The 19,436-nt window shown below is 49.8% G+C and overlaps 1 protein-coding gene across 1 annotated transcript in view; it reads left to right on the top strand.

Annotated features, from left to right (window-relative positions):
• Positions 1–19,436, top strand: part of LOC132332980 (hydrocephalus-inducing protein-like) — a 35,654-nt gene that overhangs the window by 5,122 nt on the left and 11,096 nt on the right. Inside the window, exons 3-12 of the mRNA XM_059857706.1 lie at positions 1,065–1,174; positions 2,955–3,089; positions 4,496–4,695; positions 8,182–8,300; positions 9,524–9,767; positions 12,571–12,763; positions 13,775–13,874; positions 15,117–15,235; positions 16,417–16,640; positions 18,541–18,608. Of these exons, the coding sequence (XP_059713689.1) occupies positions 1,065–1,174; positions 2,955–3,089; positions 4,496–4,695; positions 8,182–8,300; positions 9,524–9,767; positions 12,571–12,763; positions 13,775–13,874; positions 15,117–15,235; positions 16,417–16,640; positions 18,541–18,608 (1,512 nt within the window). The remainder of the gene's footprint in view (positions 1–1,064; positions 1,175–2,954; positions 3,090–4,495; positions 4,696–8,181; positions 8,301–9,523; positions 9,768–12,570; positions 12,764–13,774; positions 13,875–15,116; positions 15,236–16,416; positions 16,641–18,540; positions 18,609–19,436) is intronic.

Genomic DNA, 19,436 nt, shown 5'->3' on the forward strand with positions numbered 1-19,436 from the left:
TTTAAAGCTCATGGAAAAAGGAAGTACCAACTCTACTTTGACCCAAGTTGCTGAGAAAACAACTGAACCTTATCCTCATTCAGCATTCACCTCATCCTCATTCAGCATTCACCTCACTTGTCTTTTTATTTTTGCATTTCCCTGTGTTTGAAACACACTAATTTTTAAGTAAATTAAAGGGGACAAAATCATTGAAGCAAAAGAAAACAGTTTATTAGTAACTACTCAGCTGAGCCAGGTGTGTCTCCCTCGTGGAGAGCCAAGCACACACACACCCTCCGAGAAAATGGCAATCTTTCTGTGCCCTTTACACCCGGCTGGGGCGGTCCCTGTCCCCTTTCCCATTGGATGTGTACTCAGGTGCTTCCATCCTCTACTGACCACCAACTTTTCTGTCCCCTCCCCTCTCGTCCTACTCCCTTTTGGCCAGGTCTTCAATCCCGTCCCTCTCACTGCAACACCCAACAAACCAACCTGAACAAATCCAACCACAAACAACACATGAAACCAACAAATTCCATTCTTTTGCTTAATAACATTTTGGCTTCAGCAAAAATCACCTCATCTCTCACACCTCCTCTGGTACCGTTCTCTTCCTACTGATGTCTAAGTTCTAGAGCAAAAAAGGTGTTTGCAGTTGTGTGGGCCTGGGTTTCCCTGTCTCAGAGTAAAGGACATCCCAGAATTTTTTCCCATGGAGTCTCCTGTAAATCCATGGGTTTTACTTACTCCATGAGTGCTCAGTCAGTGCCCCAGAGCTCTGTGACCACATGGGCACAGGGCTGTGCTTAAGGGAAGTGCTGCCTGGCATTGTGGAGAAAGAAACCTGGAGAAATACATGCCGAAGGAGCAGCTTGGCTTGAGCCTGCTCTAAGCTGATCAAGCAGTTCTCAATCAGCTCAGAGCAGAGGTTCGTGAGCTACTGTTTGCCCAGTATGGGCTGGGCAGATGTGCTCCCCAGAGTCTGTACTTTACTGGGGAGCGGTGTAAGGGATCCTTCATGAACCTTCCTCCCAGCAGCTGAACCTCTCCATGCTCTCCCTTTCCTCTCCAGTTGTTGTCAGGTCCTCCGAAACAGAGCTCGCTTGGGGTTTCCCTGTCAGAGATGGTATTTCAGAACTTCGTCCCTCATGAGGTCTCTGAAATGGTGCTGTCTCTCATTAATAAGAACAAGGTAAGTGCTGGCACCCGGAGCTTTAACACTGTGCTGGAAGAGAACAGTGGTGTAATTTCCATAGTGTACAGCAAAGCAAGTTCTCTGCTACAGCACATGCAGAAGAAAATGTCTCAGCACCTTTATTCTGCAAGATGGTGGAAATCTTCCTGTGCTGGGAATTGTCCTATGATTTTGGCCATGCGTTGATGGTATCTAGCTCAAAGGAGTTTCCTTCTCTTGAAAGCTCTGGATTGATAGGAATGTAGAGGGCTGTAGAGTTCTTACCAGCTCTCATGCTTTGCCTCGAGTCTATATCACACCCTGTGTCTCCTTGGTTAATCTTGGCTCCTGGTAGGAATCTCTGCCTCTCTCAACCTGTTTGGCTCCCTCTGTGCAGCTCACAGTCAAAGCTCAGGGGCTGAGTCTTCTCCACTTTGTGCTGGAATCACTTCTCATCAATGGCATTGGCACTGCAGGAAATGTGTTCTGAAAGAGCCCTGCAATCAGGCTGATGGAGCAGAAGCAGTGAGGGGCCTTTAGGTGCCACTTCAGGCTCTTGCTCAGCTTCATCCAGCTCTGCTCAGCTTTTCCAAAAGCAACACGGTGCTCTGCTTTCCCTTTGGAGAACCAGAGCACATCCAAAGCCATCTGCTCCTGGAGGTTTTCACCTTCACTTGAAGTAATTGTGATTGTTTTGTAGTTTCCCAAGACAGCTGAGAGAGAAAAAGTTGAAAAATGTCAGCAGTTGTGTTCCACTGTAAAGAGGAAAACTGCGACCATTTGAATTTCAGTCAGGGAAACATTTTCTCAAATGAGGCTTGTGCCAAGTGTGGGCTGGTGAGAAGGGACAGGAGGGAGTCAAAATCATCTGGTTTAGACTTTTGGAGAGCATTTTGGTGCTCAGGGGTTGATATCAGTGTGCTAGAAAATGCATGTTTGCTGTGTCTGTGAATGCCAGAGCGCAGAACCTGGCCTGCTGGCTGCAGGCAGGAATGCCCAGCAGCCCAGCCTGCCTGCGCGGGCAGCAAGAAGCCCTGGAGAGCCAATACTGGCTTTCAGTACTGGAACCACACCGTCAGTCAGTGCTGGTCATGTTTCTCCAGGCAGAAAAGGCCTTTGAAGCCCATAGTCAACAGGCACAGCCTGTCTGTGTTTCTGTCACTTTGGGCAAGCTGATTGCTCTCATAGTTTTATGATTCTTCCTTGCTGCTTTACTGCCCATTTCAATTCTCTTTGTCATCTCCTTGTTTTAGGGATTGTCTTGCTGTGTTCCTTCTTTTGCCTTTCAGATTTGATTTTATTCCCAGTAACACCACAGTGTTTGGTCGCCTCTCTGGCTGGTCTGCCTGCCTGACTGTATCCCCACAACATCCCTACCCAAAGCTGAAAAAGGGAATTTCTTTCTTCCCCCAGGATAATGTGCTGGTTTGCTTTCAGGTAGCACAATCCCCCTCTGGAACACGACAACTGCATGGCTGTGTGCAGGCAGAAGCCAGCAGGTTTTTTGGCTTTGTTGAATATGCAGATGACTTGGTTCAGGTGCTCTGACTCCATCCTGCTGGTGCTGACCTGCTCAGCCCTTCCTTCCCACCAGGCACTGCCCAACTGCCCCTGGCCAAAATGCTGGAGGCAGACAGAAGGGATTTGAGTTCAGCCTTGTGAATGATGTGCCTGTGCCTGCAGAGCTGAAAGTGCTTTGGGAAAGGGGCCAAGGAGGGATGACACCAGGGCACAGACAGGTCTCCTTTCGTCCTGTTTCCACAAGTGGCACAATCATCATTTCATGTCTTTGCTGCAGTTTCCTCAGATGGTGAAGGTCTCCATGGAGAGCTCACCTTACTTCCAGCTCATGTGCTCCAACGACGCGTACCGTGTGGTGCTGCCGGGCGCGTCTGTGCCTGTGCGCATCCGCTTCACCCCCGACGAGGACAAGGTGAGAGTGGAGGAGCCAAAGCACAGAATGATCTGCACAGCCATTGTTTTCCCTGCACTCTGGCTCCAGCCCATTGCATGCTGTGAGCTTAGCTCCAGGCCGTGGGCAGGCAGCCTGCAGCCAGTCACACCTTGGCACACTGCAGCCAGGCCTGACAGGCTCTGCTTCCCCTCGCTGCACATTCCTGAGCATTCCCAGGGGAAGATGCAGAGGGAACAGGATGGAAATGACAGAGGGCTGTTGATAGATGTTGGGCCATCTCTAGGTACAGTGGAAGGGGTTTCATTATGATGGAAAACACCAGAGGAACAAAGAGGTCAGAGAGCTTTCCTCCTTCCTGACTGCCAACAGCTTCCCTGCTTCACCCTGGGCTGGAGCAAAGATGGTGCTTTTTCACCCCCTCTGCTCTCCAGCCTTGCAGCTGTGCTGTCCCAGAGCACAAGTGAGCATGGTACAGCTGCAGGGCCAGGGCAGAGGATGTGCTGTGCCTGTCAGCCCAGCCTGGCACAGGCACACTGGGCTCTGGGTGCCCTTGGTCAGCAGGAGGTTGCTGAGCTGCAGGGGACTGGGACACCTGCCTGAAGGAGCTCGTGCAGGGCAGGTACAAGCTGCAGGCAGAGCTGTGAGCCCAGAGCCCGTGGCAGTGACACTGCTGGGGCTCTGTCTTCATGCCTGTCCCTGTGCTTGCTCTGTCAGCTGGCACCCATCCCGTGCCAAAGGTGCTTTTGTGGGGAGGTTTGAACAGCAGTGCTGAGGCCCTGGCAAGTCTGATCTCAGTGCTGGGATCTGGAGGTTTGTTCATACAGAAGAGTTTGTACATGGCATGGAAGGGAGGAAGCCTTGCAGGGAAGCAAGGAGAGGCCCTTTCCAACAGCATCCTGCTACCTCTTGGCACTGTTCTTCTCCTGACTTGGTTGGAGAGGCAAAGTTAGAGGGGAGTTCTGAGCCATCTGATGTTTCTGCACCAGGCCAGAGGTGCAGGATCTCTTTGGGTGTAGCTGTTTTCTCATCTTCCTTTTGCTGCTTAGAGTCAGTTTAACACTTTATCCTATTCTCAAACAGTGGGAATATTGAAACCTAAAGAGGAATGTCCTGTGTTCCCTAGCTCCATGTTCCTTAGAAGGGACTTAGGAACTATTTCACATCTTTAAAATTTTGAGTAAAAATTATGGTGGCCTAGGGTAGTTCTCCGTATGACCCAAGTGACACATGAGCTTAATGCAACAGAGACAGGCCTCGCAAAGTGCACTGGTGCCTTTAAAATGTGACATATTAGTAGAACTTAGTGTTCATTTTAGGGTGGAATAGGTAAATTGATGTCCTTGAAGGGTTATAGGAAATGTTTTTTCTTCTGCCATGGGGATGGCACTAAATGTCCTGTGCTGATCCACTGTCTTTTCCTGCAGAATTATTCCCACAAGCTTGTCTGCATCACTGCAAGGGAAAGGATCGTTGTGCCAATTCGGGCCATTGGTGCCCCAGTTGTCCTGGACTTCCCTGCCCAGCTGGACTTCTCGGTGTGTCCAGTCAAGTACAGCACCCAGAAGACTCTTCTGGTCCACAACACTGGTAACCTGGAAGCTCATTACCAGCTGAGCACCCAGAGGTGAGGCAGTTCATCTGTCCTTGTGCAAAACACCTTTGGGTGGTAACAGAGTTAGGAAAGAGCAACAAAAGGAACCAGAGCATTGCAGCTGCTGCCCTGCAGCCTGGCTGGAAGGGAGCAGGATGGATGGCATCTGCTCTTGCTTTCAGTGGCCTTTGAGCTTTCTCTGTCCCAGATTTCCTCGAGGGTGCTGGAACATGTTGGTAGCTGGCTTGCACCCTCCTGAGCACAAGCAGCTTCTGAAATGCTTTCTCAGCACTGTCAAAAGCATGTGGCTTTCCTGTGGTCCTCTCATGAGATGCCCAACATGAGCTGTGCTGCAGGCAGCCAGTGCAGTTCCTGTTACTTAAAGCTGATCTGATTTCCCCTGTCAGCTGAGGGCATCAGTCACCTCTTCTGTTCCATGATGAACCTTTGAAAGAGTTCAAAATTTCAAACAGATTATTTAAATCTCTGAATAAGGTTGTGCCCCTTTCATTGAGATTTCTTTTTAAATGCTTTGAGGTTCCTGTGTTTCTGCTGTTTTCTCTTTTTGTGTTGTGTTAAATGTTTGCCAAAAGATCATGCATTCTTCATTGGGAACGTTCATGAAGGTCAAGCTCCTCCAATGCCTCTCAATATACCACATGCCCATAGGTACCTGCACAGGTCTCAAGGAAATAGGAGACATTTAGTGAATATGTGAAAAGCAATTGGGCTGATTTAGAAGATAAAAGTATAGAATAACTTTTGCTGGAGGGGACCTCTGGAAATCATCTGAGCAAACACACTGCTAAAAGCAAGAGCAGTGTCTGGGGATTGCAAGGTGCCATTGGGAGATCTGGACCTGTCTTTAGATGCCATACAAGGAAACAAACATACCAATGGACCCAGTTAAAAAGCAGAAGAAAACCACCTATTAAAACCCCCTCCATCCCTTATCTTTTCTGCCTGTCAGGTGCAGTAGTGAGGATGGACCTAAGAGGATGAGAACTGTCTTAAGGAGCAGCTCACAACAGATAAAAGGCCAAAATTGAGCTTGCCAGCCCCATCTCTTGGCAGTGGTTTTCATTTGGTTATTACAGTGTCAGGGATATCTCCTTCACAGCTCTTCTGTGGGCTCAGGGAACATCTTAGTGCTGTTGGCTGAAATTCAGAGGAGTAGAGCTTGTGTCCTTGACTCTTGGGGAGCCAGGTCTGTGTGAGAGATGACTGCTACAGCAGGAACAGAGGAGTCTGGTGGGTACAGCCTGGGGATGTAGGAGATGCAGGGGCTGATTTGCACTCTGTTTTTCAGTCCTGACAGCTGAGTCCTGGACTTGGCTGGATCTTCTTCTTCTTCTGATAATTTGAAAATAAGGAGACACCTTCTTTCTCAGGCAAGCCCTGAAGTCACCCCCAGAAATATTATTTCCATCCTGCCATTTGAGGGCAGGAGCATGTAACATGGGGCAGCAATGGAAAGGGAATGGAATGGAAGGTAGTGTTGAAGCCTGGCCAGGGATTCCCCTAACTGGCAGCTTCTCTGTTCTGATGAAGTTTCTGGCAAAAGACTAAGGGAAGAATCCTGTGCCTTGCTCCCAGCAGGCACTGATCCCCCGAGCCCCAGCAGAGAGCTGCAGCAGGGCTGGCATCAGCCCCGGGGCAGATGCAGGAGCACATGCACTGCTCTGGCTCTGGGGCTGCTGGGGCCTTGTCTTTCCTCCCCTCCCTCCAAAGTCTCACATCCAGCACATAAACATTGCTGGCCCAAGGCTTCTCCACCAGCCAGCAGTGATGTTCTCCCCAGTGACAATGGGAACAGCTCAGCCTGTCATTGCAGCAAGAGGTCCTTCATGAGCTGAACCTCAAGCAAGTTCATCAGCTGTCACTACTGACATGAACAAAGTTCAGCTTGCCAGATTTTCTCTTTATTTTTGTGTGTGATGCATTCATCACCAAATTCCCCAGAACACACTTTTAAGTGACAGATTGTCCACCAGCAAAGCACCAAGGCCAGGAACTTTCCTCCGTGGGGCTGTAGAAGAGCACAAAGCCCAGCAGCTGCTGGTCAGAAGCACATTTCACCTGGGCTGTCCCTGAGCATCAAAGCACAGAGTCTTGTGTTTGTCAGGCAAGAGCTCTTTACCTGGTGACCAATCCTGATTGCTCCTGGTAAATCCAAAGTGCACCAACACACCTGCATAATTCTTTCCAACACATTGCACAGAGTTTGTCTGGTGGGCCAAGCAAACAATTACCAGCCTGCATGACAACCCAGAGTCCCAGACTGCATTGCTGGTAAATAGAGAGAAACCTCCTGTTCTGCTTCCTTGATGTGCTCCTGCTGATGGTGCTTCATTTAGCTGGGATTAGATCCTTCAGACTGTAAATGGCATCCTCCTTTTGGGTCTTGTTTCCATGTAGCTGTATTGCTCTAATCTGCTGGTGGTGTTGGTGCTTGGCACCAGTCAACGGTGGATGGGAACAGACTGCCACCATCAGTTTATCATCCCACTGTAAAACTTTCATACCTTCTCTCTGTGAGCTCTCACAGGCAGCTCATTGCAACACTGACTCCTTTTCTCTTTCTTCCTCATGGCCAGCTGACTCCTTCCTGTCCCTCACAGCACATACTAATCCTTACTGTCCCTAACACAACTGCATGACCCTTACACATCACAGCACAGCTGACAAACTCCAACTCTCCCCTTGACCAGCTAATCCACTATTTTATAACACCCACCCTCATTGCACCATCCTTATTGGACACAGTGATGACCTATTAAGAGCAATGCTGTTCTTACTCTTTGGTAGTTAGTACAGCTGCAACTCCTCAGGGGCGAGATTGCCTTCTGCACCATCTCTATTCTCTTACAATCCATCCTCCCACAATCTGCACTCTATTTGCACTCTTTCAGAGATTTGACTCCTCCTTTTCTTAGAGCAGCTTTCATTGAAATGCTGATAAAATGTGCCCTTTTTAGGCTTAATGAGCATATTTTCAAGGTAAAATAAACCAAAGAACCACACTGCAAATTCAACAGTAATTATTCCTTGGTCTTCAAGGAAAAGTTTCTTCTCCCTGTCTGATTCCTAGGCTGTAATCTCACAGGACACATGGTGCTCTAACATTTGCATCTCTTCAGATGAGGTTTGTAGGCAGCAGGAAAAGAGAAATTCCTGAGGCAGTCAGTATCAAGTTGTGCATGCAGATAGCTCTGAACCCTCTCTGTGCTTGTCACAAACCATTCTCTGATGGGATTGCTGGCAGTTGGACCCTTGAGTCTCATTGCAGAGGGCTGGATGCAGAGTATGGGGGACATGAAGTAATTTTATCCTACAGGATCTTGTGAGGGCTGGATCTCCTCAGTGGTGGCTCAGTGGCTGTTTCTGATGCTGTCTGTTCTGGCTGTCTTCTGCTGCCTGTGCTTGGTTTGCTCCCTGCTTGCACAAGGGAGCTGCAGTGCAGAAGGAATCTCATGGCCAGGTGTCCCTCCAGCCCTGATCCCTCTCTTTGTGTTGCAGTCCTTTCTCCGTGGTGCCGGCCACAGGAACTCTGGGCGCTGGTTGCACCATGCAGGTGACAGTGGGATTTCACCCGCTGACCAACGGTGACCATTGCGGGTCCCTGTGCTGCAAAACAGGTGAGTGCTGGGCCCTGCACGGGCACAGGACAGTTCTCCACCATGGCTCCCTCTTGTCCCATCTCCCTCTATTCCCTCTAGAGGTACCTCCCCTGTTCCAGATTTACCCCAAAGCAAACTGAGAACTCCTTGGTGTTTAGGGGCTTGATAAAACCCCCTCTAACAAGGGATTTTTTTACTCCTCTTTTGCTGGGAGATGCTGAGTGGAGGAAGGAGGAATCCTAATTCTCCACTACCAGGTGGCTATGCCTGGGTGAAGTTTTATTTCATTCCTGGGCAGTGTTGTGTGTGAGGTGTGAGGTTTCCATCAGACTTTCTCCAATGCAATGTATTTCTTGCACACCTCTGTCCCATATGCTGCTTCTCCATTGGCTTGCCACAGACCCTTTCTCTATGTTGCCCTCTACACATATATGTAGTTTCTGTCTAATAACATTTTCAGGCCCTCGAGTTCCTGGCTGGTGACAAGTCAAGACAAATTTTTCCTCATCCCCATTTCCCAGGTCGTTCATATGCTGTTGCCATCCTCTCACATCCCATTTGGTTTCTAGACTGAGGAATCCCATTCAGTCTTCATAAAGAAGCTGCTCTGCAATTATTAATCTTTCCTTTGTCCCTTTTTTATTTAATTTAAATTCTCCAGCTTGGTTTTTGAGATCAGAACAATATAAAATATTTCAAGACTGATGTGGCTGTGGGTTTGGACAGGGAAATGATGATGATTTTCATGGTGTTCATTTTGTAGTGGTTTGTCGTATTGCAGAGCCAGGCTGGCTGTGTTTCCTCAGCTGTGTCACCTCTTGCTGTGGGCTGTCACTTCACTTGTTCCTCTGGGCCTCCTTTTGCTGCCCACATGCCCCCAGGCATGTTTGCTGGTCAGCAACAAGGGATCCAAGGGATCAGGAGAGACAGGAGTCTCATGGGATGCCCGGGGGGAGCCTGGGCAAGGCAGGACTGAGCAGGGCTCCTCAGTGTGATCTGAGTGGGTCACCGGAGCACATGGACCAATCTCCCTGTCCATACTGTCACCTTGGGGCCAAATCTCCACAAACACCCACAGAAATAAGGTGTTTAAGGAGCTGCCCAGGACATCCCCACACTCTACACACAGAGCTGTCAGGGTGTGATAAATGCACTGATCCACAGAGCTGCTAATGCAGCTAAAAGCTGTGACACTTTCTTCTGCGACCTGTGGTTTGCTCTGTTCCTTGTGCTTCCATCAGCCAGTGAGCTGAGCAAAGACTCCCCTTTGCTTTGTTCCGGGGAAGAAAGTATCCACACAAAGCTCCTTGGAGAAGCTGTAGATGTCAACGTCAGGTTGAGCACAAGTTCCGTGGACGTTGACAAGACTTTCATCACCATGACAAGACACAAAACCGTTTTCATTGAAAACAGGAGTAACATCACAGTCCACTTCCAGTGGAAGGCTTTTCCTACAGAGGAAGATGAGAATGAAGAGAAGAAGAGGTTGGTTTGAAATATAAATTTCAGTGAGATACATGGCCCAAAACTGAAACTGATGTGTGGCTTCTAGGGGGTGTTGGTGCTTTTGAATGGTTTAGGCCAAGTAAACCATCCCTGGCACTAGCGTGAGTGTCCCTGGCCTTCAAGAGCTCAGCACTCAGCATTCCAGTTCCATTTATACTCTAATCAAGGATGGCATTTTAGGAAAGAAAGGTTGGTTGCAATGATTGGATTTCCTCAAGTTCTAATTGGGCTTTTGCCTCTCTACTTGGTATCATTCTTAAACAGTTCCTGAGTTGCCAGCCCCTCTTTCCAAAGTGATACATCCATTTTTTTCCCCTTAGTTTCTTCAAGAGCTCCTTCCCCATCTGGGCTGGCTGTCTTCCCTGTCAGCTTGTCTTTCAGCACACAGGGACAGTTTGTTCCTGTGCCTTCAATACTTCTTTCTTGAAGTATGTCCGTTCTTCTTGGACGTCTTTGTTTTTAAGGGCTGTTTCCCAGGGTATTCTCCAGATCAGTCCCTTGAACAGGTGAAAGTCTGCCCTCCAGAAGACCAGAGTGGAAGTTTTGTTGATGCCCAATATTTGATTTCACCAAATATTGAGAACTCTATTATTTCATGGTCACTGTACCCCAGACAATGGTGAACAGATCAAGTTCATTTAGGGAACTAAATTCCCTAATTCATCATTAGGGAATCTCCTGGTAATATCCAGTATCTGGACTCAAGGGAGGTAGCACACTTCCCTGTGGAATGGATCTGGTCAATGTACATGGCCCTCAGCTCCCCTTAGAAGGGAGTCAGCTACTACCACTACCCTTCTTAATACTTGAAGCTGTGATCTGTCTGACCGACCAACTGGGAGACTCTCCAGACAGAATTTTTTCTTTACTGTCTTCTGCCTGACCCTCTGGAGCCAGGGCCTCATACCTGTTCTGTCAGGGTACCTGGGTAGGTGATGGGGGTCAGGACAGAATTTTATTAGCTCCCCAGTAGAGACCCATTTCCATTCCCCTCTGTCTCTTAGGTCTCCTCCTTCTGCCTGATCCCAAGAAGGGCAGGGCTCCTTGGTTCCTGCTGTGCTTCTCTCAGGGTTGGACGGGTATAATTCCACCAGTAAATTTATTTTTCGCTCTCCCTAATGCTCCTCAGCCTTTCCACTTCTTCCTTAAGCTCTGCCACTGGACAGAGCAGACTATTCAGCTGCTCACACCACACGCAGGTGTCTTTTGCACTAACCTCTGATATTAACACCAGGCTCAGACCCTCCCTGCAGCCAGGGGCCTGGACAGCTGTGTCCTTCCTGGGGGGTTCTCTTTGAGTTAGTACACTCCTGCTGGCAGCAGCAGCAGCAATGGCTTTTCATAATTTGTAAACCATTGCTGGGGGAAAAAAAAGGCAGAAAGAAGAAAGAAGGGGAAAAAAAAGGCTTGCACGTCACAACCAGCCAATGGACAAAATCCACTACACAAGGAGGGTGGGTCGTTGCACCCTTTCTTCTCAGCCTGCTTGTGCAAACTGCCAGGCAAAAACTGAAAATACACTGGGCCAAAACTGCTGGGGCAAAACTGCTGTGGCAAGCCCCTGTTTGCTGTGGGCCAGGTTGCTTGCACTCCCCAGAGCCATTTTAAATTGCTTGCAAAGGACCAGGAGATGGACCCTTGCCTGCTTGAATGGCTGGTGAGAAGGTTCTTTAGTGCCCTGGGCTTCTTGGTTTTCCACTGTTCTCTATCTCCTTACACAGCGTTTGACTTCCATACAAGCTCTGTGTGTTAGAAGAAAATCCCGTGACCTTCTCTGGCAACTTCCCTGGGCTGTTTATTTCCATTTTTTCCCACTTGCTTGCCTCAGCCTGGACCCCATGTGATCCACTTTCCCCTCAGAAGCAACTACGTTTCCCCAAAGTAAACTTCAACCTGATTTTGGTTTTGTGGGGTTTCTTCCAGTTTCATCTCTTTTTATGCCAGTTTGTGTCCTAGACTATCACCAGGACATGTTGTTCTTCCTTACTTCCAGTCATAGGAATGGTTTTAGCTCCAAGGCCTCTGTCCTGCTGTCAGAGAAGCTTTTGAAATCTTAAGAGCAAAGAGGACTTTTTAATGAGAGGAGATAGTGCAGGACCATTTCAGGACATTCTACTACCATGCACTGGGATGGGACCCAAAAAGCTCTGGATCATGAAAAGGTCTCTCCAGGAGTTTGCTGTCTCCCTCTTGCACAACAAAGTCCCTTCCCCTCTCAGAGCCTCTGTTTTCATGTACATAAAACCTGCAATGGCACTGAAGGGGTGTGGTGCCCGAATTCATCAGTTTCATTTGGAAGTGCTCTGCGATGCTCTTCTGAAAGGCAGAGGAAACAGGGCAGGTCCAAAATGGAAGAAACAAAGAGTGATGCTAGTAACATGTAGCTGCAAACCAGCTTCACCTCCCCTTCCAAGGGAAGTCCTGCTCCCTGATCTTTTATCTGCTTCCCCCAAGCAGCTCAGTGGTAGGAAAAGCCACTTGAAGTGGCTGGTGGATTCTCCCTCAGTTTTGGCAGAGACTTTGAGCCTGAAGGTTCTCTTGAGGGCTGCTGGCTTTGGAAACCTCTCCCGAGCTTGCAAGTGTGGAGTAAAACTACCTGCTGTGCCAGTGAACAAGTTATCCTCTGATCCATCTGGGACCCTTGTGGCTTGGGCTCAGCCTTTGCTGGGGAGCTGCTGCTGCTCCTCCCCAGGTGCTTTGCTCTCCTGCACTCACACTTCTCTCTGCAAATATGTGGCTTTATGAAAGCATCTGCTGGCCTTGTCTCTCCCTGGGGCTGCAGGCAGCGTCGTTTGCTGCACCCACCGACTAAGGTGCGGCTGGAAAAAATCAAGGAGGAGAAAAAAACAGAGAAGGAGAAGGGCTCTTTTGAAGATCACATTGCCCTCATGAGAAGCATGGTCCAGGAGAAAATGGCAAAGGTGCAAGAAGACTCCATGCTGTTCTCCAGTGACTTTTTTTTCATTGAGCCAATGGTAAGTGATAGCTGAGAGCCTCATTTTCCTCCTGCTCCTCCTGCTCCTCCTCCTTCTTTCTGGTGTGGCTGCAGAGCTCCCTGCTAAAAGCATTTGTGCCCTGCAGGCTCAGGGCAGGGCTGGGAGCCTGACAAAGCTGAGCTCTGCTGCCAGGCTCGAGCTCAAGGGCACTCTGTGTGTGTCCCTGCAGTGTCACAGGGAGCAGTTACTGTAGGTAGGGGCTCCCCTGACACGTGGGGTTCAGCAGAGGCTGTTGGAGCATTGCCAGCTCACACACTGACCTGAAGCTTGCCATGGTTCCCAAGCAAAAGGAGGCCAAATTCAGCCCAAGGTTAATGACAGAAATGCCAATCCCCTCGTGTAAGCACGCCTTGCACTATTTCTGAGTCTGCCTTTCAGTGTCCTCTGAGAGCCTGGACACAAGGGTGGAAGGGTGAAATGGGCCTTTGGAGTTCTCCTGCACACACGGACACAAAATCTTTTCCTTTTCTGTTTGTGCAAGCAAACTGCCACGTGCTCCCATCAACCAGAGCCCTGATTCTGAGTGCTGGCATTGTGAGAGATGATGAGTGTCTGGTGTCTGCACAGTGCAAAATCTCTTCTCATCTTGGAATAAACCCTAGAATAATGCCAACCTCTGCTTTCTTTCAAAACAGGTTAAACTAATACTTTTATTTCCAAGGAAGGGGATCATGTTCTCTTCTTGGTTACTCCCATGGCCCATCTAAGGCCAAGTGCACAGTGGCAGTTACATCCCACAGTAGCTGACAGCAGCATGATGTGACCAAGAACTTGTGTCAGAGCAGCAGGAATCTTGTGGAGAGTGGGAGCTGATCAGCTGAGCACTGAGAGCTTCCAGCGCTGTGTTGAGCTGGGTTTGGAGTGTTTCCTTGGGCTCCTTGTGTTGTTCACTCATCATTGATGCTCTAAACAAAGGCTTACAGGAGTGTGGTTGAAAACAAGAAACATGAAGTTTGAAGAGAAATGTTTTGCTGTCTCTTTCTGTTGTAGAAGGGAGAAATTGGGCCAAATTGTTTGGCTGAAATCAAGGTGACCTTCAAACCCTTAGAGGTACTAGGGTACCAAAGTATGGCTTACTGCGACATCTCAGGTACAGTCCTTCCCCCTGCTTCTCTCACCCACAGTGAAGCCATGGTGCAAGCCTGGGCTCCTGTGTAACTGCTGGGAAGAATCCCTGGTCAGCAGGGCAGTGCTGGCACATCCACCCTGGCCCTGCAGCTTCCAGGGTGTCGCCAGGGTTCAGGGCAGTGCTGGCACATCATCCTTGGCCCTACAGCTTGCAGGGAGTCTCCTGTGCAAGGCCAGGGCTCAGAACACCCGTGTCTGGCTTACTGATCCCAGAACAACCCAGGCAGCGCAGGGAGAAGTTTTCATGCCATGGCTTTGCCAACATTTTCTCAAAGGCCACAGAGCTACAGAGCAGAACAGCTTTAGTGAACAAGCACTAAGCCCCTCTAGAGACCTCCAGGATGGTCCATTTGACATGGATCCATCATCAGGCAGCAGGAGCTGAGTTAGAAATGGGCTCCCTGAGCCTGGATCACCTCCCACTGCCCTGACACCAGCAGACCAGAGGGGGCTGAGCCCCACTGAGCCCAGGGTGTTTGTAGAAGGAGCACTCTTGGCCAGCACCTGCTCTGTCCCTGTGTGGGAATTGTCACCTTGCAGCTCTCAGTCTGTGGAAATAGAACACAATGCTGAGTGTCAGAAGTTGAGGAGTTTGACAACAAAGTCGTGTGCTACTGGTAGTTTGGTAATTGCTGCCTGGAAATTTGCTCTTTATGAGCTTTGTGCCTTCACTGAATGGATTTCAAAGCTTCTCTAAGTGCATGGGAAAGAAACCACAGAATTATACTATGTTCAGGATGGAATGGACCTTAAAGATCATCTAGTCCCCTCCCACTAGATCAGGTAGCTCTAAGCCCCATCCAGCCTGGCTTTGAACACTTTCAGGGCTGGTGCCTCGCCCCTGGGGAGTCTGCCCCACTGTCTCACCACCCCCACAGTAAAAAATTTCTTCCTAATATCTGACCTAAATTTCCTTTCTTTCAATTTATACCCATTACACCTTGGCTTGCCACGACAGGACATCAGAGATGTTTTAAACTCAGCAAACTGGTGGCTAAAATTGGAAACCAGCCAAGGAATGGGTTAGAAATTGCAAGTCAGTCCAAAGGGATATCTCCTGAGGGAAGAGAAGGGTCTATATCTTCTCCTGAAGCATCAGGAGCTGGTTGCATCCAGCTCAGAGTCAGGGACTAGCGCTGAGGCAGCCTGGAAAATGCAGTGTAACAGAGGGAATGATTGTACTGCAATGGACATCTCTCCCCAGGCCGTGAGAGCAGGCTGCCCTTGCGCCTCAGAGGGGAAGGCCAAGGACCCTTGGTTGAGCTCAGCTCTCAGACTCTGGACCTTGGGAACGTTTTTGTTGACACCTCCCACATGCTTGAGGTGAGCAGCAGGGGCTGGGGTGAGCCCTGATGGCTCCTGAGGCAGCAGCAAGCCTGGTGGAGCTGTGGAATTCCTGGCAACCTGGGCAGTTATGAGCAGGGAATATTTGATGCACTGCTCAAATCTGGGGGGTCAGAAAGGTGTGTCTGTTGTTCATGAAGCCCCAGTCCCTGCTTTTGGGCAGCCTTCCCTAGGGATCAGCTGGGAAGCTTCCTGCACAACAGCCCCTTGACCCATGAAACCAGCACTGGCTCCAAAAGCTGCATGTTCAGAGGCTTTTGTGGCAGTGCAGACACAAGGCACCTTTGGCCTGGGCTCTGCAGAAGCAGCTGGAACAAACTAGCTGCCTTTGAGCTTCAGCCCACTGCAAATAATTTCCAGTCAAGTGTCTCCTGCTTATTCCTGGAAGTCACAGGAAAGCCATCCACCCTCCTGGCTTAGTGATGGCCCTTGCTAAAGGCTTGGGAGTTCTTTCCCTTGCTGACCAGTCCCTCACCACACTTTGGCCTTGGTGCATCTCTGACCCTAGAAAGAGAAAAATGTTCCTGGGAATAAAGCAAAGGATTTTTCTACCTATTTGCCTCCCCCTCCAGTATTGTCAAGTTTGCAAAAGAAAAAAAAAAAATCAAGAGAGAGCAACTGAAAGAGGTAGAAAAGGAGGCACTACATCATGCCAGACACTTTCAAAAGCTTGGCTGTGGAAGGGAAAGACATGCTGAACTTTCTTACCAAAAGATGGTGCTGTCTATACATTTTGATGCTGATGCCTCATAATCAATGTATTGGTTTCATGACAGGGGAAAAGGTGAATGAGCAGATGGTGCTGGTGGAGCTGTGCTAACTGGGGCAGCAGCAGCTCTGGGGGGATTCCCTGCGCAGCTGCAATCAGCCCATGTTGCTCTCAGGGCCAGGTCTCAATGAGCCTGGTGATGCTGAGCAGAGGTGCACAGCTCTGTGTCCATGGGATCACCCCAGGGTGACTGCAGTTCTGGGGAGTTACCTCTGCTCTGCAGGAAAACCCAAAGGCAGAACTTGTCCTGTGATTTTTTTTTTTGGCTGCTGCCATTCAGCAGCACAAAGCATCTTCTCCCTTTTCTGGGTGTTCATGGCATCATTAGACAATAACTCCCAAGAAGGGAAGGTTCCACATGTATTTCCACTTTGCTTTCTTGCTGCTGCAGGTGAAACTGATTAACAAAGGAGCTCTTGATGCTCCCTTCACCTGTATCCCCTCAACCACAAACGTGGGCTCCTGCTTCAAGTTTCTACCCAAGGAGGGCATCATTGCACCAGGTGGGATCCAGACTGTTCAGATCCCCTTCAAGGCCACCGTGTTGGGGACCTTTGAGGAAGAATTCCAGTTCAGTGTGACTGGAACTCCTATGCCTGCAATCCTGACCATCAGGTAAGGACCCTGGGAGCTTGTGGGCACATCTGTAGCTGTCTCTGGGACATCCCCCACCTACCTCATTTTGGGGTGGACCAGAGAAAAAAGATGTTTCCTGAGGTCCTAATCTTTGCTCTGATTCTGGCATTACCTTAGTGTGAGGATGCCTCCTGCCCTGGGTGGTACCTGGGAGCTGTAATGACTCCTCCCTGCAGGGATCTCCCTGTGCCTTGGGCCATGGCAGGCAGTGGGATGGGTCAGCTTTGGGCAGCAGCTGCTCTGGGCTGTCCCACCTGAACCCCCAGCAAGGCCCTCAGGGCTTTGCAGATGGGCCAGCCTGGCTGATTCTGCAGCAGCAGCAGTGCTTGTAAAAACTTCCTTTAATAATCCATGCCAGGTGGGCAGCAGCAGCCTCAGCTCACCTCTGCCAGCCCTGCTGGGGGGGACAAGCTGTGCTCCCAGCTCCTGTGCACAGAGTGCTCTGGTGCCTCCTTGGCACAGCCAGGAAAGGGCTGAGGTGGGAGTCAGGGAACTGCAGCAGGAACTGTCCCAAGGACTTGGGCATCCTCCAGGGGGGTGGTGCCATGGCAAGAGATAATCCTGGCCCAGCACAAGGGAGAAGGGCTGATCACAGGGGAGGCAGAGCTCAGTCCTCAGCACCACAGCAGCGTGAGGCCTTGTCCCTGCCAGGCTGAGCCATGTGCTGCTGGGATAATGTAGTGGGAGCAGGAGAGCTGATGCTGGCTGCTCTGCAGCTTTGGAGCTGGGCTGCTGCTGTTGGCAGGCACTGGCTCAAGGCAGTAAAGAAATGAAAGCAATCTGCACTGGGATTATACCAATGAGATAAGGGAGATGCATTAAGAAGAACAATTAAGTTATTGCTTAGCAAAAGAAAAGTGGTGAGTAGGTTTGCCCATAGTGGAGAAACAAGTATGCTGGCTTTGTTTTTGGCAGAAAAATGCTGCTTTTTTATTTTGGAAATCACAGGGAACCTTTCACCATCAAATAATTGATTCTCCTCTGTGCCTCCCCCAAAGTGGTCATGGGGTGTTTCTGCATAAGCAGCTTTCTCCTTGAGCAAGGGCAGGTGTCTCTTGTTGAGATGTGCAGAGCAGAGCCAGGGGCAGTCCTGTGAATACAACAGAAGGCCCAGGTCACTGCTCCTTGAGTTTGAACCAAAAGGCAGAGTGGGCATTGATTGGCAGCAACCATGAAATCAACTCATGAGTGTTGTGCAGCTCCAAGTGCTGATTTCAGTGAGTGTTGGTGACTTTTGGAGTCTGTCTGCTGAGTTCAAGGACAGCTGAGGTGCTGGGCTGGATTCAGGACACCCTGGTTTGGTTGCTGAAGCTATTGCTCTTGGCTGTGCCAGCTGGTGCACTGCTGACAAGCTGGTCCTCTCCTCTAGGATTCATCTGTCCACTGTGTAGAACTGTTGCTGCTCTTTTCAGAAGATATTTGGGGCTCCCCTGGGTTCATGTCTCAGAACTCTGTCTGTAATGATTGTGTGGGTCAAACTCTCCTGAGAAAGCTCCTCCATGGGAACAGCAGTTACAGCTAAGAAGTAGCAAAGCAGGAAAGTACAGAAGTTTGTTAGGACACCTTTATGTCCATCACTTTACAGATGGGGAAACTGAGGCACAGAGCCATGTTCTGGGTGTGTTCAGGGTCCTTTGTGGGACCACCAGCAACTTGGGGGCTTTTCCTGCCTGCCTGTGCCCAGAGCCCATCAGTGGCTGTTGGCTGCTGGCCACTTGGCTTTAGCTGCCTCCTGTGCACGGGGCCCTGTGCTGAGCCCATGGGGCTGTGTTGGTTGGAAGCCCAGGGTGCCCTGAGCCCAGGTTTTGTGCCCCTGAGCCAGGACAGCCAGACCTTTGCAATTCCTTTAACCGAGCCATTTCCTGCTCTGTCCATGCAGGGGCAGCGTCTCTGGACCGAGTTTACAGTTCGATGTCGATGAGATCAACTTCGGTGAGATCTCCTTTGGTGAGTGTTCCCTGGGCTGGGATGCAGCGTGAGGGATCTGTGCCTTCCAACAGAAAAGCATCCCTCACTCATGGTCTGCCACAGCAGCCTCCTCAGGGTGTGAACTGCAGGGCTGCTGGTGCCTCAGGTAGCGTTTTGCCATTGTGAGATCAAATAGAACTAAGGAATAGAAAGTCAGTATTTTCTGGCGTCTCTGTCCTGTTTTAAAAGACAGATGTCTGCCAAGGAAGGTGGGAATCTATCTAGAATGGAAAGAGGACCCTCTCCCTCCAAATTATTATACTTTTGAAATTACAGGGCTTCCAGGCAAAAAATATGGGAAAAGAAATTACATTTCTTTACTAGAAAATATCAGGACAGCACAAACAAGAACACAATAACAGGAATTTCCAACCTGCCAAGTAGTGTTTTTCCCCTTTGGTGTAGTTGTGATCACAGGCAGGAGGAGCTGTGGGGGTCTCGGCAGTGCAGAGCAGCAGCAGGCAGGAGCAGGGCAGGCAGGCAGGGTCGATGGCAGCGCTGAGCTGCAGCCAGGGCAGTCCCGGGGCCAAGCACACAACCTCCCGCAGCAGCAGCGGCCGAGCTTCGATCCCCAAGGGGGAGGAAGGGAAGCTCCGCTCCCTGCCCGAGCTCAGCTCTGACTGCACGGCCGCCCCCGGCATCACACCCGAAATCCCAAAAAATCCCCAAACGCAAAAGCCCAGCCCTGTTGCAGCCTGAATTGCTGCTAGTAAAGTCCAGGGTAAAGAAGCAAACAGGGCCTTTGCACAATATCCACAGATGTTTTATTCAGCCGCGCGGTGAGATGTTCAGGTCCCAGCACACACG

This window comes from Haemorhous mexicanus, chromosome 12 (genome assembly GCF_027477595.1).
Source record: "Haemorhous mexicanus isolate bHaeMex1 chromosome 12, bHaeMex1.pri, whole genome shotgun sequence".
Taxonomy (NCBI): domain Eukaryota; kingdom Metazoa; phylum Chordata; class Aves; order Passeriformes; family Fringillidae; genus Haemorhous; species Haemorhous mexicanus.